We start from the raw sequence: 21,608 nt of genomic DNA, 5'->3' as shown, positions 1-21,608 counted from the left end.
TGGCGAGTCTTGGCTTGCTATTCTCTGAATTTGCTGTGCAGCTACAGGTGAGATCGCAAGACCTATTGCTGCCACTCGGTGGGTATAGGACATGGGCTGCTGCCCACCAGTGGGCTCAGACTGGCCTCACTTGCTTTGCTGTCCACTTCTTTATCTTTGTTCATCCTGCCTGCTGCTCAGACAGGGGATTTCACAAGCTAACCCCGGTCGACTCATCACAGATCACCTGCTGGATCTTGTAGCTGGCACAGCTGATGGCCTGCTTCTTGGCCCGCGTTTCTTAGCACGTGTGTGGCTGTTATCTCTTTACCTCTGTCCTTTCAGTCTGTTATATAGGCTTCTTTCTCGCCCTGTGCACACAGGGGCTCCTTGGCTGTCTTGTGGATTTCCTTGGGGAGCCCAGCTGTGCTGGTGGCTTTAGGGCTGCTGTGGAGGAAGCCAGGGCCAACCTTCAGTCCCAGCTACTTCCTAAGTCGACCACAGTTCTGCTGCCTCGTGGGCAGAGACAATTTGAGCTCAGCACCTGCTCTGTTCACCTGCTGTCTGCTGTACCTCGTCTCTGGTCTCCTGATGGTTCAGGAGCCAGGCAGGATATTGCTTTCTCTTTCTGCCCTAGTCTATCTGATCTATTCTTGGTGTCTCTGCATTTGAGCCATCCTACTGTCATCTCTCACCTCATGTTGTTTTGACAGCTTCCTGTGTTTCTCTATCCTTTGACCAGCTAGGGTTCTTTCTAAAATGCACTGTCGGCTGAGTCTTTTCTGGCCCCCAACTCTCCCCAGCTCTCTACTGCCCTCAGGATAAAGTCCAGACTCCTTAGCATGGTGTGTGAGGCTCCTGGGTCCCTAACTAGCTTCACCACTTGACATGTGCTCTGGGCCCCAGCCTCCTGTACACAGAGACCATGGCTCTAGCTGCTTTGATACCCTTCCTCCCACTTACTTTGGTAATTTGCCACTTTTCCTCTTAGATTTTATTTCCTCCAAGCAGCCTTGAATGTCCCCTCCTCCTCCTCTAACCCCAGCTGCCACACAGACCCCTCTAGGCTCACTGGCCTGCAGTGTGGTCTGTCTCCCCACTAGACTGGAAGCTCCTTGAGGGCAGGGAAAGCCCTTGGGTTTTTGTATTATCAACTACCTGATTTTGGCGCCTGGCCCATGGAAAGCGCTCAATAAATGTTTTGTTTAAAGAGTGAGCTGTAGTGTGTGGCCAGGGCACATCTGGGTCCAGGATAGCTTCTCCTGGAAGGAGAGCTTCTCCTGGACAGGTTTCACATCAAAGCCACAGGTCTTCCTCTCTTGGCAGAAGTGCTGGCCAGCCTCCTGGAACTGCAGCTTCTCATACTCCAATGGGGCCATGAGCAAGGAGCATGGGCAAAGAATCCTGTATGGGATATGGAATCCCATTGCCAGTCAGGGTCTGCAGCAGACAGGAAGGACACATGGCAGAATTCCTAGGAATATCCTGTCCTGGAAGCCTTGTCCCTGGGTGTGCTAGGGTATGTTAAGGTACCTGAGGACCAGGGGGTTACTTTTCCATTGTTGTGTTCCAGGACATTACCAGCCCTCTACTCTGAACCTTGTGCTCTGTCCAGCTGTACACATCCCAGGGAGCCAGGCAGTTTCTCTGTAGAGAAAAGGGAGGGGTGGGATGTGTGCTTTGGGGAAGAGGGATGGATAGGGGTGGCTTCTGCCCTTGGGAATAAGCACCCTACCACATCTCTAACCACAATATGAATCTTAACACTTCTGCTTTCACCAGAGGCTTCCAGAACAACTTTATGTGATAACTCACTTGGAGGGTGGGGCCACTTGAGTCTGGCAAGCTTCCAGGGAAGCGATGAAGGGTTTATCAAATGTCTTACGTAGGGTCATGGCCATTATGTTGGTACAAGTGTCTCCCAAATGTCGTTTCTTAGGCACTTGGAGTATGTCACGTGGATACAAGCCCTGGGGCACTTTCATCCTGTAGGGTTGAGTCCCTGGGTACAGCACCCGTACCATCACCTCAAAAGGTAGCTGGGGTACAGGTGTCACCAACTGACGGTCCACTGTTCGCAGACATGCACCCCCAAGTTTATTTCGCGTCATCTCCAGGAATCTGCAGAAGTCATGTTTCTTATAGGGTTCTGGGTGCACACCCAGGCGTATACCCTGTGGGTAGCCAATATCTGTGGTCGGGGACCTGGCAGGGTTAGCACTGTAATTCCATATCTTGGGCCGACTGATGGTGGTCTGTTTGTAGATGGGCTTGGGTGGCACCACGGGTGAGGGCAAGCTTTTCAGCTGAGCTTCCACGGATGGATACTGGAAGCGTTCGGTATTCTGGCATCCTAAAGTCTTAGAGGCTAATGACCAAGGTTGGACACCAGCCTTTTGCTTGGAGTCGGCAGAGCCCAGGGTCCGGGCGAGCACCTTGCTTTGGAGCCACTTTCTGAAATGAGCCTCTCTCAGAATTTGTTGTTCTTTCTGCAACAATGAAGGGCACAGGGCAGTGGCATTTATGGGCAGGAGACCCTGTGGCTAGCACCCTGGGAAACCTCACGTCTAATTTCCTTGCTGCCTTTTGTGAGCCTTATTTTGATGGAGGAGAGGCATCTCTTGTTCTGACTGGCTCCCAGGCTATGGAGAAGACAAAGACTTTCATAGGAGACCTCCAGCTTGAGGACAGACATAGGGACAACCTCAGCTTTGCAGAGAGAAGGTACCATTTCCCTAGAGGTAGCCCCAGCCTCAGTGGAGGAAGTTCTGTTCTCTGGTTTGGCCTCAGAAAGGATGAAGGGCTAGGAGGCCTAGCACTGGATGGAAGTAATGAAGTCACACAGGCTTCTGGGAAGTGACCTTGAGGAGGACAGACCGGGTGGTGGGGACTTAGCCAGAGCTCTGTCTTTCCTACCACTTGCACTGAACTTCTACATGTGTAGAAATGTCCCTGCCCTATTGTCTCTGTCTCACTCCCACACAGTTGCTAAGTAATCAGGTGCTTTGGAGATTGACCCAGCTCCAGAGGCAAGTTCTGATTAGATTAAGCCAGGAGTCCTAATTCCTTCAGCCTTGCCCAATCCCGAGTCGGGTAGCATCTGGCTTGCTTTTTGTTCTAGCCAATGGAAGAGCAGTGGTCATGTGCTTCCATTGGGGCCAATAAGAGGATCCTGAGTGGAGGTCTCCAGGGCCTGCTGAGTAGGGTTAGGGTCAACAGAAAACCTGACAGCTGGAAGGGCTGGGTGACACAGACTAGAGAGGCACAGCTGGGACAACTGGAAGAATACGACCAAGGCAGGGCCCTGCAGCCAGTGTAGGATTCACGAAAGGATCCAAGTTCTTGAGCTGGGCTGTGGTGGCATATGCTCCCAGCTCTTGTGAGGCCCAGGCAGGCGGATCTCTGAGTTCAAGGCCAGCCTGGTGTACAGAGCAAGTTCCAGGACAGCAAGAGCTACACAGAGAAACCCTGTCTCAAACAAAACAACAAAAGAATCCAAGCCTTACTTTTCCTGTTTTAAGTGTCTTATGCTCCATGATTATATCTGCTAAACCCTTGCCACATCACTGGTCTGTCAGTTTCCACCCAACTTATACCTGATCCCCAAATTGGCTGTTTTCTGTCTCCACAGTGGTCCTGAGTGCCCCCATGTATTCCTCATAGTGATTCTGTCTGTGGGCCAGTCATTCCTTACTGTCCATATGGATACGATGCCTGTCAGTCTTCAAAGATACCTTCAGGCACCCTCCTGGACCCTCCCCACAGGTGCATGACCCACCTCTCCCTAGCACTCAAGTTCCTTGAGTGGAGAACCACACTTTGCTGGCCTTTGGGACCTAGCAGGAGCCTAGTGTACAGTGAAGTTAGGGCGTCTGTTAGGAGTTTTCTTTTAATGAGTAGGCACCCCAATGTTAGGAAGTGTCCAGTTCCACTTGAGATCACTCTGAATACCCTATAATTTAGGCTGCATTTGCCTTCTGGCACAGGACAAGACCTTTGGCCTAAAGGGATGGTTTTTAAGGGAGGATTTGGTGGGGAAGTAGGGGTTCCTTCTGAGAAGGGAGTGTCCCAGCTGCCCCACACACCATGGCAAGAAGACCCCAGTGTGGCAGCAGAACCCAGCCCTGGGGGAGAACTCCCCCTTACTTGATATTCAGTCAGGTAGCGATACTCCAAAATGGCCAGCTTCTCCTTCAGGGTCTTCAGTTTCTCCATCTCTCGGGCAAAGACCTTCTTATCGTGTTTCCACATGGCATCCTTCAAGAACCTGGTGCCAAGGTGAGGGTGTGCCAGATTATAAGAACTGGGCTTCCCTCGAGGTGAGGCACTGAGGGCCAGTGGGATGGGAGGAATTACCAGAGCAGAGAAGAAAAAAACACCCCATCCCACTGCCCAGGGGCCCTTGGAGGGAAAAGAGAAAATTGTCTGATGGATTTGGATCCTGATTGAAGAACAGGGGAAAGCAAAGGCAAAGAAGGGGGGCAGTGTTCAATCTAAAGGGGTGAGGTCAGGCAGAACTCATGCTGACAATATCTTATTTAGGACCTCTTTCCCAGACTTTACCCAACTGCTACCTGGCTTCCTCAACCCTCCACCACTGAGAGGCTCAGCCTGGGGGAAGGACCTTGCAAGAGGGAGTGGGAGCAGTATGCTTGTCACAGGCTCACCGGGCACAGGTACGGTGGTTCCATAGTCTGCAGTAGTCAATGGGCTTGAAGCCCGTGGCATCTTGGGCATGCACATTGGCTCCACTCTGCACCAGCAGCTTGACACATCCCAGCAGGCCATTGCAGGAGGCCAGGTGCAGGGGTGTGGAGCCGTTGTATGTCTGCCTGCGAGGTGTGCCAAGGGTAAAGGGCAGAAGGGAAGGGTAAAGGCATTAGATAGGCAGGCAAGCCAACTTCCAGGACCCACTCTGCCACCACCATGAGGGGATGGGCTCTATGAGCAGTACAAAGTATAGGATATGTTTGAACATGACAGCTAGGAACCACCAAGTGCCCTGGGTTGCTTTGGAGCCACCAATCTTCTCAGTGACTTTTGGGATGAAGTCTCTTGCTGATCTGGAATCTGTAATGTAGCCAAAGATGATCTTGAATCCCTGATCCTCCCATCTCCATCTCCGAGTACTGAGTTGCAGATAGATATGTACTATCAAATCTGGCTCCCCTGGGCTTTTGGCAAGGTTAGCTCACTTGGTTCGCAAGTTGAAGTTAATCTTGTGTGTGGTGTTCGTATGTGTGTATGCATGTTCACATGTGTGTGTGCATGGGGGGGGGTCATATGGATATATACACAACTGTGTGGAGGCCAGAGGTTGACAATAGTATCTTCCTCTATCATCCTCTATCTTATATGTAGAGGCAGGGTCTCTCACTTGAACTCGGAGCCCACTGAAGCAGCTAATCTAAGCTAGCCATCTTGCTTGGGGATTTCCTATCTCTGGCTCCCATGGGCTAAAATACAGGAGGTCACCATACCCAACTGGCATTTACATGGATGATGAGGATTCGAACCCAGTTCCTTGAAGTTGCACAATGGGTGCTTTACCCGCTGAGCTATCTTCCTAGTCCCTATAGGTTGCGATTAAATGTCCCCTCCTGGGGCTGTGGATAAACTTCCTCTGATAGATTGCTTGCCTAGCATACTTTGAAGCCCTGGGTTCACTCCTCATCACGGTATCAAACCAGGTGTGATGATCCTAGCGCTTGGGAAGCAGAGGCATGAGAATCAGAAGTCCAAGACCCTCCTCGGCTATCGTAGCCAGTTTGAGGGTAGCCTGGACTACACAAGACACTTTTAAAAATGATGAAGAAAGGACGAGCTACCTTCTTAGAGGTATTGCTTCTTATACATAGATCCTACTCCAGTGCTTCTCCCTGTCACCCCATTGTTCTCGTCAGAGCCGAGCTCTCGGAATTGTGGTCATTCATTCATGTTTTTGCAATTAGCAAACGGTCCAGCCACTAGGAAGTCAGCTCTGTGAGTACTGGGGTTGGCTCCCGGTGTTTATGGCTATGTTCCCAGCTTGGGCATGGTGCTTGTTAGCAGATAGTGAGTGCTTGCTAAGGACTGAGTGAGCAAAGCAGCCTCTGGTATGCATTTTCCTTGCCATAAAAGTAGGGCTGGAGAGATGGCTCAGTGGTTAAGAGAATGTGGTGATCTTTCAGAGGACCTGAGATTGGCTCCCAGCACACAAACGCCTGTAACTTCCACTCCTTGTCACAAAAGTGAGGTGGGACAGGCATGTTCGTCCTCCCGACCTCAATCGAAGACAGCCAGTTCTCGAACTTAGCGGCAAACTAGAAACACCTGGGGATCATTAAGGTTTCCTAAGCCCACAGTGGTGTCTGTGGGGCCCCGCTGTGTACACACCTGCGTGTGGGAACCAACCAACGGAGGCTCAGAGGCGGAGTGACTTCCCTGCAGACCCACAGTTTGCCTGAGCTAAGATCTCTGTGAATTGGGTCTGCCCTCTCTGCATGCCCAGTCTCTTAAGAACCAGGACACTAAGTGCTCCTGCCTGACCGCTTTCTCCAGGCAGGAATCCTTGTCCTCACAACCCCTCGTCCGGTTCTGCAAGGCTCCACCTGCCTGGGGACAGTGTCCCAACTGTCTTTCCGTACAGCAGGCCGGACTCACGAGTTGATGGCTGCCCCTTTCTTGAGTAGGTAGTCAATGCAGGGAAGGATGTCCGATTTGTTGTTTTTATGGATGACTAGGTGCAGGGGCGTCAGGCCTTTGTTGGTGGGCAGATCCACAGGATATTTGTAATCCTCTATCAAGACCTTAAGACAGGAAAGCTGGCATTTCTGGGCTGCGAAGTGGATGGCTGTGAAGCCCTGAGGAGTGGAGAGGGAAAAGGCTTAGCAAGATGGGGGCGGAGCCCACAACCGGGCCTTCTGGCTTGGGGTTGTCCTCAGTCCCTGTGTCCCTTGGAGGTGTTCACAGCCCTTTATCCCCCTACCTCTCTGCTTCCAAATGAGCCTTCTACGAGTGGATAATTAGGACCACAACATAGAAAATGTCACTTTGGAGCTCCCCAGCGGCAGCAGTCCATCAGGTGGCCTCTGTACGGGTACTACTTGGTTGGGTGTTGGGAAACTTCAGTCTCTACCACCATGTTGCAAGCTTTACCTTGTCATCGACTGTGATCTCCTTGCGCTCCGGATTCACACAGAACCGAAGCCAGTCCACATTGCCCACCGAGGCTGCGAAAAACTCGGAGTAGTTCGCAATCACTTTATGGCTCCACGACTCGGAGGTACTAGGATCGGCCAGACCAGGGTGAGCGGGAAGGCTGAGAACTTCCCCGGGCTTCTACACCGCCCACCAGCCCGCGCACCCGCCTACCTGATTTGCGAGGATTCGGGGTCCTCGCTGCTGGGAACCTTTAAGTTGTGTTCCGCCTGCCGCGTGCCTCCTTGTGCAGCGGGGCGGGGCTGCTCTTTTCTCCCTCGGCGCCCTCTGAAATCCAAGGCCCCAGTCTTGCGCAGAGTGGTGTGGCTCCTAGGGGTTGTGCCTGCACTGGAACGACGCCGCGAGGGGCGTCGCACGCGACCCGCCCCCTCCCCCGCCCTCAGGGCGGCGCCTTTGCCGCCCTTGGCCTCAGCCAGGACTCAAGGGAGGGACGAAGTTTGCAACCCTGGAAACTCTGCACCCCGGGCTTAGCTTCTATTGGAATCACAGAGATGACACGGAAAGTGCAGCTGGGAAATGGATTGTCTCCATCTCTGCTCATAGAAAGCAGGGCCCGGCGCCAAGAGTACAGGCAGCGCGTTTGTATTTGAAGTATTAACAGCTAGCCCCCTCTGCGATTCCACGTACTAAATTATGACGTCCTCCTCGGAGTAGCGGCATAATGGACAGCAGGTACGTCACACAGGTTGCCCAAAGCAGAGCAACTCCACTCTGCTTCTTTTCCTGGGAAACGGGAGGATAGAGAGTTCCGAAGTAGCCTGGACTACACAGCCAGATCTTATCTCAAAAAGGTGCCAAGGATGATGGTGTAGGCCTGCAGCTCTGCACTCCAGAGTTTACATTATTAGAACCCAGTAGACATGAGGAGGCAAAGCCTGGTTGGGAGAAGTGGGTCCCTGTCCTGTGCTTTTGGGGGATATGTGTGCCCTGGGGAAACCGAAGGAGAAAGGGTATACTAAGATCTTCAGAGGTACAAAATAGATTCTCGGGGGCTGGACAGATGGCCCAGAAGTTAAAAGCACTTGCTGATCTTTCAGAGGGGCTAGGTTAGGTTGCCAGCACCCAATATTATTTTATTTAAATCCAAATAATAATAATAATAATAATAATAATAATAATAATAATAATAATAATGTTTTCCAAACCAGCTTTTTCTGAAGCAGTGTGGGTCCTTAACTCTGAGTCAGGGTTTGGGAAAGGTACAAAGTGACCCAGAAGTAAAATGTTGTGTCTTAGCTAGAAGGTGAACTATTTTCAACAGATGTTACTATTATTTATCCCATGATACAAAGATGCCTGCAGGGAGAAGAGAAGCCAAATGGTCAGCCATGGAGGGAAAGCTCAGTCCGGATGGGTCTCCAGCTGACTACCTCGGCAGTCATTTTCTGCAGAATGTTTGAAAGCTCCTATGCGCTGCCGTTGCCTTTGCGTTCAGTCATGCTTCGCCCATTGTCTCTGACCTGTTTTGAATACCGGATTTGATGGGTGTCTATCTGCTGCTCTTGTCTGTCTGCCATTTGCTGCTTACTCTTTTGCTTGGTATCTAATGAATAAACCCACACATTGGAACCTGAAGTTCTGGCTAATGACCCTCATTTTCTGGACTTTGAAGAATTGGCACTCTTGCGGCATCTTACAAACTAAAAAACCACAGCTTTTCCTGTTGTAAGTGGGGCTTAGCAACTGACTTTACATTAGAATAAAGTAAAGTCAAATCTTGAGGGTTGGGCTGGAGAGATGGCGCAGAGGTTAAGAGTACAGTCTGCTCTTCCAGAAGTCCTGAGTTCAAGTCCCAGCAACCACATGGTGGCTCACAACCACCTATAATGAGATCTAGTGCCCTCTTCTGGCCTGCAAATGTACATGCCAGTAGAAATTTTATTATATATATATATATATATATATATATATATATATATATATATATAAAATACACACACACACAAAACAAATACATAAATCTTATTATTATTTTTTTTTTTGGTTTTTCGAGACAGGGTTTCTCTGTGTAGTCCTGGCTGTCCTGGAACTCACTCTGTAGACCAGGCTGGCCTCGAACTCAGAAATCTGCCTGCCTCTTACATAAATCTTTTTTAAAAAATCTTTGAGAATTGCCTGGTGACTGGGACCATCTGGGGGCAGGTGCTGCTTCTGGAGGTGCCTGTAGATGTTGTCTGCACCTGGAATATTTTACAGTCCTATTTTCTTTTAATTATTTTTATTTAGGCATTTTTGAGTGGGGTCTTGTGTAGCCCATGCTGGCTTTGTAACTAAGTCCATTGACTTTCCTGCATCAACCTCATATCTTCTAGTCTTCATTCCATATCCTCACCCTGCATGAGGAGACAGACACAAAATACTTACACCAATAGGTGCAGATTAATTGATGTAATGGGGGCTCGCTCATGGATATTTGACAAAATCCCTTAGGTGATATTCCCATAGGGTTAGGAACTACTTTAAGGTGGTCCTGGCTTTATATTCTTTCTGAAGAGGAAAGAGGACTTCTGGGGAAGGAGGGTCACCAGAATGGGGCAAGAAGATAGGGGAGTTGGGCAGAGGCCTCAGAAGGGATGGATGCTCTTATGGAAGACTCTTTAGCCAGACCCATATAGCGGGGTAGAGGGCCTGGGAAAAAGCAGACAACTGACCAAGAGAGATCTCAGAATTCCACTTGAAGGGTCATGGTAATAGCATGGCCCTGGAGTCATTTGCAAGGGAGAAGAAGGCTGGGTGAGGAAGCAGTGTCAGAGAGGGGACAGGACCCAGAAAGGTGCTGTCCCCGTATGCAGGTCTTGCTGACACACACCATCCTGTAATCTCAAGGTCCTTCTGGAGCCTAAGCTAGTTTGAATTGGGTTTCTGTTACTTTCAGGAAAGCCTAATAGGAAAAAAAAAAAAAAAAAAAAAAAAACTCTCCTGCTAAATCCTCCAGATTCCACAATAATCAGGACTAGTATACTGACCCTTGGAATGAGCTGTGTGGGCTAGGGCACGGTGACACCCAAGGGACAGTGAAAGTCATCTCTGAACTGTTGGGGAACAGCAAATAACAGAGTGAGGACTCACCCTTGGAATGCAGGCATGGCTTGTTGGAGTAGGGGCATACCCATGTGGGTCTAGGCCTGGGTGTAACCCTTTCACTCTATGGCTCAGTGCTTCCATAAGGATGATTCTAAAATTCAGCTACTCCACTGAGCCAGGCATGGCAGTGCACATCTGCAGGCACAGCATTCCAGAGGCAGAGGCAGAAGATTGCACCAAGTTTGAGTCCAGCCTGGTCTACATAGTGAATTCTAGGACTACAGAGCGAAACTTTCACAACTAAAAATGAAAATCAAACAAACAGCAGAGGGTGAGCCCGTGCCCTTTGCTCTCTCTCTCTCCCGGTTCGAATCCCGCTTTCCCCGTGGGACTCTGCCCGAGTTTAATGGAAAAAAAAGAAAAGAAAATCAAACAAACAAGAAAACAAAAGAACATTGCCCTATGTCATATAAAAATAAGAAAATAGTCATAAAAATCAAAATATTAGTAAGAAGAGGAGGGCTCTGTGCCATCAGAGACATTCCTAGCCCCACCCCTACTTCAGCACAATTGGAGAAGCTCCAAAATGGGGGTGTGTGGCTGAGAAAGTGGGGCTTCTTCTCTTCCTCAGCTCCGAAAATATATGACATTTTACCCGGCAGAGCAAGATGCCATTTTGCCTCTTCCTCCTCCTGTTGCCAGCTCTAAGCCACGGACCGGGAGCTACGTGGAAAGGCCAAGTGTCCTTTTCCACCAAGCCTGCAGAAGTAGGGCAGCTGTTCCTCTCAAAGGTCAGGAGAACAGCCTTGAGTTCTGATTGCTCAGAAACAAAACAAAGCAAAAAAGCAGGACATTACTGAGAGAAGTGGTCCATTCACCCACAGCAGGGGCTCGGGGTTACACCCAGTCAATCTGTGGGACTTGAGAGTTCTAAAGATCCCTATCAAAGGAAATTGTTGGTTTTTTTTTTTTTTTCTAAGTGTGGAGAAGTTCAAATCCTGGAGATTTGGGTGGTAATCGATAAAAAACAAACAAACAAAGAAACAAATCAACTAGTAGGCCAACTAGTTTACTAGAGGAACCCCAGGAGAGACAGCATATAAGAGCCTGCCTAGGTCAGAATACACATCAATCGGGTCTTTGATAAAAATGACCTCTGCAGTTTAGTCTCCAGAGGCACCTTAGGAACTAGAACAGGAGGCTGGGAATTAGTGAGGGCTAAAAGCTTGGTGTAACATCAGCAGAGGCAGAGAGTTAAACAGAGATATCAGACAGACAGTCAGCAAGGATTTTATTTAAACCACCATCCTCCCAGAGTGGCTGTGTGTGCAGGACTGTTTCCAGAGGTAGGTACATCGAGGCTTTAAGGGAGGGGAAAGACATCCTAAAATGTCTAAAATCGCCCATCCTAGGCACCAACAGACTAGCAACAAAACAAAGTCCCAGAGAGAGGGTTTGGGTAGGTCAGAGTTGCTAGCAAGCATACTGAAAATAGCAGTTTTCAGAAGAAAAAGTGTGAGATGAACAAAGAAAGAGACAACCACAACCCCAAAACAGGAAATAAACAAACGTGGGCAACACACAAACTGTTTGAGAAGCCCGGACACAGACTTAACAAAGTAGTGTTCACAGAGCTAAAGGAAACTATGGAGCAAAGAACGGGGGAATGTCTTATTAAAGATGGCTCATTAATGCAGAGTTGTTACTGAAAGAGGACGAAGTGAACGTTCTGGAATTGGAAGTCACACTGAAAACTAGAGCAAGGGCCCAGTGGGAGATGTGAAAATGTACAGGAAAGAGATGGCTCAGCAGTTCTTAGGCACTGGCTGTTCCCGCTGAGGATTCAGAACCCACAGGGCGGCTCACAACCAACCGTGACTGCAGTTCCGGGAGACCTGACAAGGATGCGTTGAGGAAGAGCAAGCAGCCTGGAAATCTGGGTTTTAGAATACTTATCTCCCCCGCCCCACTCCTGCTCTCTGAGGCAGGGTCTCACGATGCAGCCCTGGCTGGCTGAGAACTCACCAGCCTCTGCTTCCTAGTGCTGGGACTAAAAGTGTGTGCCACCACATATAGCTAACTCCCCACCCACACGCCTATTTATGTGTGTGCACGTGGGCAAGTCAGAAGCTAAGTTTTGGGAGTTGGTATTCTCCTTTCACCATATCAGTTGTGGGAACTGAACTCACGTAGCCAGGTAGTCGGGCTTCTTGACGACAAGTGCTTTTAACTGTGGAGTCATCTTAGTTCTGTTTTGGAAGGCTCAGAACCCACCCCCAGACTCTGTGTGGCAGGCAAGTCCTTTAGTAGTGAGCTGTGGCCCCAGCCCTTTTGTATTTTACTTGGTTGTATTTTTTGAAATAGGGTTTCATGTAGCCCAGGCTGACCTCAAATTTGCTATGTAGTGGAGGCATAACCTTGAATTTCTGGTCCTCCTTCCACTTTCCAAGAACTGGCATTATAGTTACATGCTATCACGCCCAGAATTTCCTGAATGCGGTGAAGACTCGTTACCACCCAGCCACATCAGCTCAGCTCTCATTTTAACAAAATTACTCCCCTAAGTAGAATTCTGTAGCCGGGCAGTGGTGGCTCACACCTTTAATCCCAGCATTTAGGAGGCAGAGGCAGGCGGATTTCTGAGTTCGAGGCCAGCCTGGTCTACAGTGTGAGTTCCAGGACAGCCAGGGCTGCACAGAGAAACCTTGTCTTGAAAAAACAAAAACAAAAACAAAAACAAAAAACAACAAAAAAAGAGAATTCTGTTAGGGCACTAATTCAGCTGAGTTTTCCTTACTTATTCTTTATTTTCTTTCTTTTTCTTTTTACTTTTTTTTTTTTTTTTTTTTTTTTTTGTGACAGAGTTTCACTCCACCGGCTTTGAACTCACAGAGATCTGTCTGCCTCTGCATCCCGAGCACTGGGATTAAAAGCATGCTGGACTGTGCTCAACTAGATTTTTCTTTTTAAATACTTTTACAAACCACATGATATAATCTGCACCTTCAACAATTAACAAATCATTCCCAATCTTGTTTTCACCAGAGACAAATTCATCTCAGTTATTGTTTTGTTTTCCATTTCAGTTACATCTTTGGAGGCGGGGCTTCTAAAATAAAAATATTAGGACTGAGGTGGAGTTCAGTAGTAAGAGTGCCTGCTTAATATTCTGGATGCCCCGCCCCCTTGCTTCCATTCTCAGCAAGCCCCTAAAGAAAAAAAGCCCGCCCACCCACCTACACCAAAATACACTCCTGTCAATGTAGGGCATAAAACATGGGTTTAAGCCATAAGAGAAGGCTGCCGCTGGGGTTGCTTTAGAGCGCCGTGTCGGATGCTGGGTCTTGCTGCGCCCCCTGGCGAGAGTAGAACTCGTCCGTCATGCTCTGCGGAATGCGCTTCAGCATCTCTTTCGGAAAGATGCGCAGCAGTTTCCAGCCCAGCTCCAGCGACTCGAACACCGTGCGGTTCTCGTAGGGACCTGGGGACCACGAAAGAGCGTGAGGACCTCTGGTCCAGAAGGAGAGGGCTAGGCGGTCCTGGCCCCGCACCCCGCCGCGTCCCACCTTGGGTGATGAAATTCTTCTCAAACTTCTGCAGGAACTCCAGGTAGAGCAGGTCCTCGGAGGTGAGCGCCTCCTCCCCCACCACCGCTTTCATAGCCTGCACGTCCTTCCCGATGGCGTAACAGGCGTACTATGGAAGGGCAGCGGGCAGCGTGGGGCTGAGATTCCCTCACTGGAAACCAGCTTTGCCTGGACAGGAACTTCTTGTCCAGGTGGGGCTCAGAACTTCAGCTTCTAAATCGGGGTTACCTTCATCCACTGCCCCTCTCCTTACCAGCTGGTTGGAGACATCTCCGTGGTCCTTTCTGGTCATGCCCTCGCCTATGGCCGACTTCATCAGCCGCGAGAGGGAAGGGAGCACATTGATGGGTGGGTAGACCTGGGAGCACAAAAGAGTGGCAGTTAACAGGATGGATGAAAAGCTCTCCTTCCGCACACCTGGTCCTCCACACTCTTCTCAGGACACACCTACTCATCCCGCAGAAAATCAAGCCTACACCCTACATCTGCTTAATTCCCCATAGATCTAGGCCTCCATTACGAGGTGGGATAGACTGGGGTTTGTCTACATAGGTGAATCCATCCCAAGCTGGAGCTAGGGGTAATGGGGTGAAATTAGTCAATAAAACACTCTTTTTAAAAACCATTTGATTATTTGCACAAACAAGGTGAAACTTAATAGCATCTGTTGTGTATGTGTGCATGTGGGTGTATGTGTGTGGAGGAGTGTGGAATGTGTGTGCACGTGTGTGTGCGTTTGTGTGTGTGCATGTCTGTGTATGAGTGTGTGTCCATTTTTGAGACAGGGTCTCTTCTGGGCTCAAACTTGCTTTGTAACTGAAAGACAGATTTGAACTTCTGATCCTCCTGCCTCCACCTCCCTAGCGCTAGGATTACAGGTTTATGCTAGGATTGCAGGCTTGTGCTGGATTGCAGGCTTGTGCTGGATTGCAGGCTTGTGCTAGGGTTGCAGGCTGTGTCGTTGCTTGGCTTATGCAATCCTGGGATTGGAACCCAGGCTCTAAAGCAATTGAGCTACACCCCCAGCCCTGTTACCTCTATTTAGTGTACTGGAAAGAGAAATGCTTTGTATTTGGTGGCTTTCATATGCTTCATATATGCGAGTGTATCCACACACACACACCCCAGTATATTGGTGTGATACATAAACATGGACCCAGAGAATTAGGATCATATTCTCAAGGTCAAGGGGGCTAGCCTCAGGCTAGCTGTAAAGCACAGGTTTCCCCGGTACTTGGCTCCTGGTGCTGGAACTTTGGGCCAGCCTCTCCTCCTTGCACAAGAGTGATACATGGCCTTTCAATGTCTTGGTGGCTGGGGAAGCAGGTGTGGAGGGAACCATACCTGCCGGTTATGTAGCTGTCTGTCCACATAAATCTGTCCCTCTGTGATGAAGCCAGTCAAGTCCGGGATGGGGTGGGTGATATCTGCAAGCAAATGCCCTGTCTTTAGCGTGTGGGGACTGGGTGAGTTCTGCTTTAATCTTGGGAGTGATAGGGTGGTTGGTGAGAAGGGAGGGGGGGTTCTGGAGGGCAGGGGGTATTCGAGGCTACCGTCATTGGGCATGGTGAGAATGGGGATCTGAGTGATGGAACCACCCCGGCCCTCCACACGGCCAGCTCGCTCATAGATGGTGGCCAGGTCTGTGTACATATATCCAGGGAAGCCTCGGCGCCCTGGCACTTCCTCTCGGGCAGCTGAGACCTGCAGTATCCACAGCAACGGGTATGTCAGGAGGAGATAAAAGACTAGATTCAGGAAGAGAGATTAGGAGGTTGGTCTGGGGTAGGGGAAGAGGAGGAATGGCCAGCCTGTGACTGAGCCCTGGGACCCACTGAGGAGCAGGCTCAGATGAAAGAATTCTTTTGTTCATCACTCTGTGTGTGTGTGTGTGTGTGTGTGTGTGTGTGTGTGAGAGAGAGAGAGAGAGAGAGAGAGAGAGAGAGAGAGAGAGAGAGGTTGAATCTGACATCTGACACCCTCAGCCAGCATACCTCCCGCAAAGCCTCTGCATAGGAGCTCATATCAGTCAATATGACCAGCACATGCTTCTCACACTGGTAGGCAAGGAACTCAGCTGTGGTCAGTGCCAGACGTGGGGTGATGATCCGCTCGATCCTGGAAGCCAAGCACGGCAGTGCTCAGGGAGCCTGGAGTCCCAGGCCTGGGTTCCGTGATACCCCAGAACTGAGTGTAAGGTCATCTGGTGGAGACAATGGCTCTCAAGAGTGGATGCGTTCTGGTAATCCAGATGCTCCCACTGTCCAGGATGAGCCCAAAAAACTGTCCCTTTCCTACTAGAAGTTCTCCTGAGCATGCTTCCTGTAGATGGCCACTCTCAGTTCTGAGGCTATGGGCCTGTGGGTCTCTCCTTAGCAATGCCGTCTCAGCCTTCAGAGTTCTGTTACTTACTTGATATTCAGGATAGTTTATAGGTTTCAATTTCATCCATGTGAACCTACGATTTAAACCTCCATCCTCAAAACTTTCAAAATAGAGCATTTCTTAAAAAATGCCACAGTGGTGCTCCTGTGGAGGCGACTCAGGCATGAAGTTCCCCATCTGGAACAGCTGTGTGGTATGGGGATGCGGAAAGCAAGGGGCAGGAGCGGTCCTGGTCTGGCTCCCTGGCATGACCCAGGCTGCAATTCCCATAGCTGTACAACCAAGAGCGCTCAAAGCTTTGGCCCATGGCTGTAGTTCTAGGATGCCCTGAACCCCCAGTACCCCAGGTCTAGGAAAGAGGCAGGCCCCAAAGGCAGTCTGAACATAGAAGCACTCACGTAGGGTCATTGGCCAAATTCAGGAAGAGACAGACATTTCCCATGGTTCCATTCTGCTCGAAATCTGACTTGAAGAACCTGGCTGTCTCCATGTTCACCTAGACACATAGCCAGGAGCGCTATAGGCCCAGGCCATATGGCCAAGCACAGGCCTTAGTCATGCCCAGCTTTTCTCAGCAAATCTTGGGGACTGACCAGCCTAACAGTCATGGGCCACAGGTGAATAGTTACTGAGGTGGCCCTGGGGCTCAGGAAGGACTCACCAGGTCCTCCCACCACAAATATCAGCCTCTTTTTACACCCAGCTTCTGCTCAGTCTTCCCTTGCTAGTTACTTCCCCACACAGCTTCTCAGCCTCCCAGTGAACCCTCTGAGAACCCATGTATCCCCTTCCAGAAGCTACCCTGTCTCTGTAGGTCCTCTGGGCTCCATCTCTAGGTCAAGTGTGGCCCATCTTATAGCTGCAATGGCCCTTGAGATACCCCAAGGGTCACCCTGTCCTGGTCACTGAGTCCTTCCCTGCCCATTTGGTCAAGCTGTGGTCTCTGTCTCCAAAGTGGCTGAACTTTAGGGGCTTCACAGGATGCAGGACTGAGTGAGTGTCCCTCGTCAGAATAGGCTATCCTAGAGAAAGGCAGGACAGGCTGTTTCTCGAAGCTTCCAGAACTTTCCTCCAGCTTCCCTTACCCCCATGGCTGCAAAGACAATGGCAAAGTTGTCTTCGTGATAATCCAGCACGGCCTTGGATTTCCTCACCAGCCCGGCTTGGCGGCAGATCTGGGCTGCAATCTGAGACAGGATGGGCCAGGAGGGAGACTGTCAGGGCCAGAGCCCTGTGTCTGGCTTGCTGAGTGTCACGGAGGAGGACGGACTGTTAGAGACTTTGGATGGGGAGAGTCCAAGTCCAGAAAAGTAAGGAACCGCCCTGAATCCTGCAGCCTCTCCCAGGGTTGGGGATGGTCTGTTCCTCTGGCTACTAAGGAGTTGGAGGCACTTGTGACAAGGAGCAGGGCTGAATCCCAAAGAACTTGGTGTGAATTTAGGCAGTTTAGCTGAGGGGACCTGAGCCTTCCAGTGCCTGCACCTCCCGCAGCCTGCTGGAGCCACATGAGACTAAAACATGTGGCCATTGGAACCCTCTGTCCCAAACCAAGTCGTGAGGGAGGGAGACTCTTGAGAGAGAGAATCATCAGGAACGGTGAGGAGGGGCTGTCTAGAATCCACACCAGTGCCCCTGAGAGGACCACGTGGCTCATGCCTGGTGGCGGTAGTCAGGCAAACACTACCAGTAGGCTTTTTACACTGAAGTCTGCTTGGGCTCTCTGAAACCAGTGAGCACTCCATTTACTAGGGACAGCATGCGGCCCTTCCCTGAGCCAGTGTGTGACTGTGTGTGTTGGGAGTGTCTCTTATGCAACGCTGACTTTCAGTGGCCTGGAAGCAGAGTAGATACTGGTGATACCTACTCTTTGTTTGGCACAGACGTGTTCGTGCTCGCCTAGAAGCCCAGGCCTCTGATTATTCCCGGTCCTTGGTTATCCATCCCTTACCTCATTGTGGGGGAGCCCAGCCGCAGAGAAGATGGGAATCTTCTGGCCACGGGCGATGCTGTTCATGACATCAATGGGGGAGATTCCCGTCTGGATCATCTCCTCAGGGTAGATTCGGTCATGGGGATTGATTGGCTGGCCTGGGAGAGGGATCATGGAGCCAGGATCAGGCTCCAGTCCATGGCTGTACCACCAACCCCCATGTGCTGGTCTCTGCTGGCCAACCAGCCTGTTTAACAGCAGCTTCTGCAACAATGGAACTGTGCTCTAACTGTGTGCACAGTGTCACCCAGGCACAGGCATCACACCATGTCTTTTGTACAGATTAGATGCAGTTTAAAAATGAAATCTTTCATTTAAATTGGTTCAAGTTTAAACAGCCATGGGTCCATGGGATCTTAGTTAGCATGATCCTAGCACCTTTAGAGAAAGCAAGGCCCTTAGTTAGACACCTCCTCAACACCTGAGTGGTGTTCAGAGAACCAGAGGGTGGTTCAAAGAGGAGGTGTGAACAGACATGTGCTTGGTGTGTGGCCTGGTCAAACAAGGGGGCTCCACAGGCCCCCATTACCCCCTCAGAAAACCACTGGGCTGAGGTTAGGGGAGTCAGGAATAGCTGGGGTCCTGGGAAGGGCTCTGTCTCTACTGTACCCATTCCCCTCCCAGCTCCTGGGAGAAAGCTTGTGGAACTGAAGGCCACAGGTGCTGTGCAGTGACAGAATGGGGTGCCAGGGGCTCTGTGGTGGATCTGAGGACCTTTGTGGATCTGCCTGCTTCATCTGATCAGCCATGGGGTTAGCACTGCTAGGCCTGTCGCTGTGCAGGACTTCCAAGAGTAGGTGGCAGAAAGGATGGCTTGGATCGGACAGTTGCTATCCATGTGCAGCCTCCGCTGTCTTACCATTGATGTCCAGAAACTCCTCTGCCATGACAGCAGGTCCTTTATCAATGGGTTTGCCAGAGCCATTGAAAATCCGACCTGGGGGTAACAAGGAGTGAAGGAAGATGGCAGTGCTCCCTGCATCTGCAAGGCCACCCACTCCCTATATCCCTTCAGAGGCTCATTACCCTGTATTCGTCACCTCCTCAGTCCCCAGCTACTACAGACAAAGCATTTTGGAGACATCCTGTACACCAGCCTGGGCCCAGGTTCACCACTTATCAGAGAATCAGGCTCAGTAAGGAAGGGCTTAGCCATCCCTCTCAACCTGCACCTGCAATGGCTTAACCTCACCCCTTCATTATTCAGCAAGGTCTATATGCTGGGCCCTACACTAAGGATGGGAGCCAGAGAGAGAGTTTCAGGCCTCAGAGAGCACATAGGAAACATACAAGTTCAGGCAGTGGAGGGCTTTGCCAGAGAAAGACCAAGGAGCACCCACACTGCCTCTCCACTCTCACCCAGCATGTCCTCTGACACAGGAGTCCGCAGGATGTCCCCGGTGAATTCGCATGTGGTCTTCTGGGAATCAATCCCAGAGGTCCCCTCAAACACCTGTGAGTTGGGCATCACTGCTGAGTGGTTTGTCTGGAAAGAGTGGGGCTTCCCACCGTAGGCCCTCCGTGTGCAGCTCTGAGCAGGGTGTTCTCTGGGAAATAGGTCCTCCTCCCCTCCAAGGCTTGGAAGATAGCCTGGGAACTCTGAGTTCGTTCTTAGAACTGGCACACTTACCTGAACAATGGCTTTGGTCCCGGCCACTTCAAGCACTTGGCCACTCCTTTGAGTACCATCAGGGAGAGTAAAGTTGACGATCTCAGCGTACTGGGCAAACTGTTAGGGAGAAGAACCATCGGGGTGAAGCCATGTCATCTCCCTGTTTCTCCTCCTTCTGATCTTAAACTGCTGTCCGTTTTCTTGTGCTCTGATGTGGGGAAGGGAATTTTGTTTGGGAGGGGCACACTGGAGGGAACTAAGACTTTAATCAGAAGCACGTGGTAGAAGCACGTGGTCGAGCCACAGATCCTTCCTTAGTGCAAGTTTGTGGCAGGCGACTAGTTACATGATTGTTGAGCCCGAAGGTCATTTACTCATGAGCCTTAGATTTTTTTTTTTTTTTTTTTGTCTTTAAAACAAGAATGTTAAGAATAAGTCCCACTCCACAGGCAGCTGTGAGCAGGGTGGGAGTCACACAGGCAAGCTGTGAGCATAGCCAGGCAGGGGTGGGGGTGGGGCTAAGGATGCAGTAGCACAAAGTGGCCTTTGTGGCCACCCAGATCTTCCAAGCACCAAGGAGAAGCACACATGTCACCAGAAGAAAGACTCCCTGTTTTCCAGGTGTTACCATGAGCCAGTGGTACCCATTCCTAGTCATGGAGCTGGGGTTGATATCTGTTTAATGAGTGACAACCCATTCCTAGCTATCAAGTGGGGTTTGGGGAGGGGTCACTGACATCTGTGTAATGCTTAGGAATTTAAACACAAGTCAGCTCAATAAACAAAGTATATAAGGGACTCCTGCTATGAAAAGGATTTGATTAAAGCATTTGAATAGGCATTTCTCTAAAGATGCAGATATGATATGGCCAGTAGGCATGGAGCAACATGGTCCCATCCTCCTTAACCAACAAGAAAATGAAAACCAAAACCATGCTGAGATGCCACTGCATACCGTTAAGGTGGCTGTGATAACAATAATAATAATGATGATAATAATAATGATGCAGATAACACACACTACTGCGGATATGGAGAAATCAGAACCCTCTTAACTCTTCTGGGTGGAATATAAACCAATGCACTTTGGAAAGCAGTGTGCAGCTTCTAAAAAAGGTTAAAATAGAGTTACCATGTGACCTCAGAAGTTTCACTCTTAGACATCTACCTGAGAACTAAACACATATAATCTTGAATGTGAATGCCCGTCGAAACCTTATTTATAATAGAAAGGAGAGAGAGAGAGAGAGAGAGAGAGAGAGAGAGAGAGAGAGAGAGAGAAACAGGGCTGGAGGATCCAGTTCCAGAAGAGCCAATACTTTCTTTTGGTCTCTTTGGGCATTGCACTCGTGTGTATATACACACACACACACACACACACACACACACACACACACACACAAACAAAATAAACTTTTAAAAGAAAGGAGAACAAATAGCTATTGGAAAAAGAAATCACAACAAGCTTTACTAATTAGAGTCAGAAAACAATAAAAGAAATGTATGTGTGTGTGTGTGTATGAATTTAGAGGAAATGAATAAAGACTTAAGAGAATACAACTCAAGCCAGAACCAATTAAAAAGTAATAGAAAGAAGAACAATCTTACAAATTTTTTTTGGAAAGATCTCACAATATAGCTCTCTCTAGCTTTGAACTTGATTTGTAGATTAGGTTGACCTTGAACTCAGAGACCTGCCTGCCTCTGTCTCCTGAGTGCTGGGACTGAAGGTGCTAAAGGTGTGTGACACTTTCCTTGGCTGGTTCTGTAATTTTCTTTTTCTTTTTTTTTTCTTTTTTCTTTTTTTTTTTAGTTTTTCGAGACAGGGTTT

General features: G+C 49.6%; 2 protein-coding genes and 1 long non-coding RNA gene across 7 annotated transcripts in view; 1 reads left to right on the top strand and 2 right to left on the bottom strand.

The window, feature by feature from the left end:
* Positions 1–509: 509 nt before the first annotated feature.
* On the bottom strand, positions 510–7,851 carry Ankrd53 (ankyrin repeat domain 53). 5 transcript variants are annotated; one of them, XM_076939980.1, is made up of 6 exons: positions 7,333–7,851; positions 7,117–7,246; positions 6,355–6,821; positions 4,647–4,811; positions 4,126–4,246; positions 510–2,468 (listed from the first exon to the last, which is right to left on the bottom strand). In XM_076939980.1, the coding sequence occupies exons 5-6, from the start codon at positions 4,228–4,230 to the stop codon at positions 1,791–1,793; spliced, it is 783 nt and encodes a 260-aa protein (XP_076796095.1). In that variant the 5' UTR covers positions 4,231–4,246; positions 4,647–4,811; positions 6,355–6,821; positions 7,117–7,246; positions 7,333–7,851; the 3' UTR covers positions 510–1,790. The 5 variants fall into 5 exon arrangements, with proteins under 5 accessions (XP_076796095.1, XP_076796096.1, XP_076796097.1 ...); XM_076939981.1 differs by having other exon boundaries at positions 4,647–4,807; positions 6,570–6,821; XM_076939982.1 differs by having other exon boundaries at positions 6,622–6,821.
* A 6-nt stretch (positions 7,852–7,857) lies between these two features.
* Positions 7,858–8,754, top strand: LOC143443464 (uncharacterized). The gene is made up of 2 exons (XR_013112472.1): positions 7,858–8,067; positions 8,472–8,754. It is a non-coding gene; the product is annotated as an uncharacterized LOC143443464 (long non-coding RNA).
* Positions 8,755–11,477: 2,723 nt separating this feature from the next.
* Atp6v1b1 (ATPase H+ transporting V1 subunit B1) overlaps positions 11,478–21,608 on the bottom strand; it is a 17,029-nt gene continuing 6,898 nt past the window's right edge. The window contains exons 3-14 of the mRNA XM_076939977.1: positions 19,796–19,894; positions 19,525–19,618; positions 19,025–19,102; positions 18,124–18,263; positions 17,261–17,362; positions 16,574–16,671; positions 15,785–15,908; positions 15,344–15,494; positions 15,135–15,217; positions 14,044–14,148; positions 13,770–13,899; positions 11,478–13,684 (exon numbers count right to left, since the gene is read on the bottom strand). Coding sequence (XP_076796092.1) covers positions 13,521–13,684; positions 13,770–13,899; positions 14,044–14,148; positions 15,135–15,217; positions 15,344–15,494; positions 15,785–15,908; positions 16,574–16,671; positions 17,261–17,362; positions 18,124–18,263; positions 19,025–19,102; positions 19,525–19,618; positions 19,796–19,894 — 1,368 coding nt within the window. The 3' untranslated portion in view covers positions 11,478–13,520. The remainder of the gene's footprint in view (positions 13,685–13,769; positions 13,900–14,043; positions 14,149–15,134; positions 15,218–15,343; positions 15,495–15,784; positions 15,909–16,573; positions 16,672–17,260; positions 17,363–18,123; positions 18,264–19,024; positions 19,103–19,524; positions 19,619–19,795; positions 19,895–21,608) is intronic.

The sequence above is a fragment of the Arvicanthis niloticus genome, chromosome 9 (genome assembly GCF_011762505.2).
Source record: "Arvicanthis niloticus isolate mArvNil1 chromosome 9, mArvNil1.pat.X, whole genome shotgun sequence".
NCBI lineage: Eukaryota > Metazoa > Chordata > Mammalia > Rodentia > Muridae > Arvicanthis > Arvicanthis niloticus.
Note: the sequence above shows the minus strand (reverse complement) of the source record. Positions and strands in the feature narration are given on the sequence as shown.

Coding starts and splice junctions, on each gene's coding strand:
- Ankrd53 (XM_076939980.1), bottom strand. CDS start 4,230: ATGTGGAAACACGATAAGAAGGTCTTTGCCCGAGAGATGGAGAAACTG. Junction 2,469..4,125: donor GCTACCTGACTGAATATCAA/GTAAGGGGGAGT, acceptor TCATTGTTGCAG/AAAGAACAACAAATTCTGAG.